Source organism: Numida meleagris, chromosome 17 (assembly GCF_002078875.1).
Source record: "Numida meleagris isolate 19003 breed g44 Domestic line chromosome 17, NumMel1.0, whole genome shotgun sequence".
Classification (NCBI taxonomy): Eukaryota; Metazoa; Chordata; class Aves; order Galliformes; family Numididae; genus Numida; species Numida meleagris.
In genome coordinates, this window is record NC_034425.1 from 13,129 (window position 1) to 17,300 (window position 4,172).

Below are 4,172 nucleotides of genomic sequence, written 5' to 3' on the forward strand. Positions count from 1 at the left end.
TGTGTTGTTTTGCATTCCGATATCTTATTTAGTAAATTAGTTTGTTTCTCCTCAGATTGTTGCCGCTGTTCTTTGCTCTCAGGGCCATCTCCCTACGCTTTTCCCCTTTCCCCTTTTCCTGGGACGTGGGCCCGTGGGTCCCCCGTCCCCTTTGTCATGGAATCGGGCCTAACGCCCGTGAACCGTTGACAGAGACAAAGGAGTGGAACAAAGCTGGCTCTTCAAGGACTCCTTTCTGAGAGCAGAAGAGCTCTCCATTCCTCAGAATAAGAAAGCAGGCAGAGGAGGCAGGAAACCAACATGACTGAGCAAGGACCTGGTGGTCACACTGAGGGAAAAGAAAGGCAAGTATCAACAGTGGAAGCAAGGGCATGTCACCTGGGAAGAATGCAGGGACACTGTCCAGACTTGCAGAGATGGGATTAGGAAAGCCAAGGCACAAATGGAACTGAACATGGCAAGGGATGTTAAAAACAACAAGAAGGGATTCAACAGGTACATAGGTGAGAAGAGACAGGTCTAAGAGAGCGCACGTCCTCTGCTAAATGAAAAAGGAGAACTGGCAACAACAGACATTGAGAAGGCTGAGGTACTCAATGAGTTCTTAGCTTCAGTCTTCGCTGGCAGCCAGGATTCTCACATCCCTGAACATTACATCCGTGAACCTGAACCTCTAGATGGGAACTGGGGGAGCAAACTCACCCCCGCGGTAAGGGCAGAGCAATTCCAAGACAGATTCATGAGTCTGAATGTGGACAAGTCCATGGGGCCAGATGACATGCATCCCAGGGTCCAAAAGGAGCTGGCTGATGGGGTTGCTGAACTGCTCTCCATCGTATTTGAAAAGTTGTGGCTGTCAGGCAAAGTCTGCAGGGACTGGAAAAAGGGAAACATCACTGCCATTTACAAGAAAGGGAGAAAGGAGGACCTGGGGATCTACAGGCCAGTAGTAGCACATGAACCTCACCTCTGTGCCCAGGAAGATCATGGAAGAGATCCTCCGGGAAGACACATTAAGGCACATGAGGGACAAGCAGGTGATCCGAGACAGTCAGCACGGGTTCACCAAGGGAATGTCATGCCTGACCAATCTGGTGGCATTCTATGACAGAGTGATGGCACTGATGGACAAAAGCAAGGTAACTGATGTCATCTACCTGGACTTCTGCAAGGCCTTTAACATGGTCCCCCATGTCCTTATCTCTAAACTGGAGAGATGGATTTGAAGGGTGGACTATTCGGTGGATAAGGAATTGCTTGGAAGGTTCCAGCCAGAGGCTTGTGGTCAATGGCTCTATGTCCAGGTAGAGACCAGTAATGAGCAGCGTTCCCCAGGGGTCCATCTTGAGTCTGGTACTCTTGAACATCTTGATCAATGACATAGAAGATGGGATTGAGTGCACCCTCAGCAAATTTGTTAATGACACCAAGATAAGTGGTGTGGCTGATACAGCAGAAGGAAAGGATGCCATCCAGAGGGACCTTGATCAACTTAAAAGGTGGGCCCTTGTGAACCTAATGAGGTTCAACAAAGCAAAGTGCAAGGTTCTGTGCTTGGATGAGATAATCCCAGATACCTATCCAAACTGGGAAAAGAACTCCTTGAGAGTAGCCCTGCTGAGAAGGACTTAGGGGTTCTGGTTGATGAAAAATTTAACACAAACCAGCAGCGTGCGCTTGCAGCCCAGAAGGCCAATGATATCCTCGGTTCCAGGATATCATGTCCCCTCCAAAGAGGGGCGGCCAGCAGACCAAAGGAGGGGATTGTCCCATTCTATTCTGTCCTTGTGAGGCCCCAGATGAAGTACTGTGTCTAAGTCTGGGGCCCCCAACACAGGAAAGATGTTGAGCTTTTGGAGAGGGTCCAGAGGAGGGCCACGAAGATGATCCACGGGCTGGAGCACCTCTCCTATGAAGACAGACTGAAGGAGCTGGGCTTGTTCAGTCTGGAAAAGAGAAGGCTGTGGGGAGACCTCATTGTGTCCTTCCGATATTGCAAGGGAATTTAGAAACATGAGGGAAATCAATTTTTTACATGGCTAGATAGTGATAAAACAAGGGGGAATGGTTTTAAACTAAAGGAAGTGAGATTTGGATTAGGTGTCAGGGGGAAGTTTTTTACTGAGAGAGTGGACAGGTGCTGGAACAGGCTGCCCAGAGAGGCTGTGGATGCCTCATCTCTGAAGGTGTTAAAGGCCAGGTTGGATGGAGCCCTGGGCAACCTGATCTAGTATGTGATCTAGCATCTGGCAACCCTCCCTGTGACAAGGGAGTTGGAACTTGATGATCCTTGAGGTCCATTCCATCCCAGGCCATTCTATGATTCTATGATTTGTTTCATCTGACCCAATATATCTTATTAATTATTCTTACTGTAACTTTTTTCAGTGACCATGTTTGCATGCTATTAATTAGACTTCTATAAATAGGACAGAACTGTGCCTCATGCACAATATTAGCAAATATTAAAATAACAGTTCATTAAAAGTTCAAACTGAGGTTTACATCTCTATGCAGACCGATTTAAAAAAAAAAAAAAGCAAATATTAAATTTCTATAAAGACATTGCCATTTTCTCACCAGTCAGCATGAACTGATAGGCGTTGTCAGAGATGGAGAAGATGTGTGGAGGGGCCTCCTGGCGCTTTTTGCCTCGGTAGGCCAACACCACCTCCGGGTTGTACACCGGCAGCCACTTGTAGGGGTTGACAGTGACACAGAAGAGGCCCGAGTAGGTCTGCGAGGAAGGGACACAGCACGTTGGCTTCCACTCAGTCTGGCACAGCAGTTCTCCCCAGCTGCACTACCCAAGGAAGAGAGCTGCTGGTACTTACGTAGATCATCCAGGCTGCATAACGCTCTTTGAGGTTGTACAGCACAGCGGGCTCGTGGAGGTGGGTCATCATGGCCATGTCCTCAATTTTATCATACTTGGGAGGGTTCATGGAGAAGACCTGATCTTCCTTCACAGTCAGAGTCTGACAGAGGAAAGCCAAGATTCATTAATGTTAACTAACAGCTGAGAGTGGTAATTACTTTCAATTCTTAACCTTTGCTTTTCACTCACCTCTCCCCCTTCAGTCTTGACGGTGACCTTCCCTGCTTCTTTGCTTTGGATTGTCCCTTTCACAAAGGATTCTTTGGGATGCACCACAAAGACTGATGTCTTGGCATCAAAAGGTTTGTTCTGGGCCTCGATTCTTTCCTTCTCTGACTTTCGGAGGTAAGGAGCGGCCTCCCCAAAGGCGGCCATCTCAGCATCTGGAGAAGCCATGGCTGCACTTACACAGGAAGCACAGTCAGAAGAGTGCCCTGTAGGAAAGAAAATATCTTGAGTCAGTGAGTAAAATGTTCTGTGGCAGAGAGAAAATCTACAAGTATTCAAAATCTAAAATATACAAGTAGGTATAAACAACTCAAAAGTTTTATTTCAGCCTACCTGTGTTGGTTGGAAATACCTGTATTCTTTCCTGAAATAAAGGTTAATTCCTAATATATCTGACTATGAAAGTAAGAAACTGTTTTTGATTGCTGCAGTATTGCAGTGCAATTTTTCATTGTTGTATTACCTTGGTAGATTATAATGAATTTTGATGATGCCGTTGCAGAGACTTTAGATGAAATAAGTCTATGATGTTGGCTTAAGCACTAGCTGAAAGTCTCTGAGAGACATCCTTGTCTAATAGAATTTACTTGCTATGGAAAATTCATCTTACACTTTTACATACATAGATATCATGATTGCCTACTCTGCTTCCTCAAAATCTTAAGCTGCAGTATTTTTTCCTGGTCTTTAAAAGTTGATACATTTTGTTGTCAATTCTGATGGCAGATGCTGGAAGTCAGTCACTGCTGCTTGAAAATATTGCAACTCATTTTATCTGTTGCACAGATAAAATATATCCAGACTTAATGTATGAGTGGACAGCAAAGGAAAAAAAATGCCTTCAAACCTATACTGGTAATAGATATGGTTCTTCATAGAAGTAGGTATCCAAGGCTTGTAGGAAGTTAAATGGAATAAAAGGTTTTGCCCAGAAATTCACAGGAGCCATGTGCTTACCTTGAAACTTTCTGTCAAGACTGGGCACAGCACTCCATAGAGACTTTTATAGAGTCTGGTATGCAGATGCTTCAGATGTTTCCTTTTCCTTCAGTCAAAATATATTTGG

At 45.3% G+C, this 4,172-nt stretch overlaps 1 protein-coding gene across 1 annotated transcript in view; it reads right to left on the minus strand.

Annotated features, from left to right (window-relative positions):
• Nucleotides 1-3,274, minus strand: part of LOC110407311 (myosin heavy chain, skeletal muscle, adult-like) — a gene marked incomplete at its 3' end in the record, with an annotated part of 16,399 nt that extends 13,125 nt beyond the window's left edge. Inside the window, exons 1-3 of the mRNA XM_021414863.1 lie at nucleotides 3,068-3,274; nucleotides 2,835-2,978; nucleotides 2,581-2,737 (exon numbers count right to left, since the gene is read on the minus strand). Of these exons, the coding sequence (XP_021270538.1) occupies nucleotides 2,581-2,737; nucleotides 2,835-2,978; nucleotides 3,068-3,274 (508 nt within the window). The remainder of the gene's footprint in view (nucleotides 1-2,580; nucleotides 2,738-2,834; nucleotides 2,979-3,067) is intronic.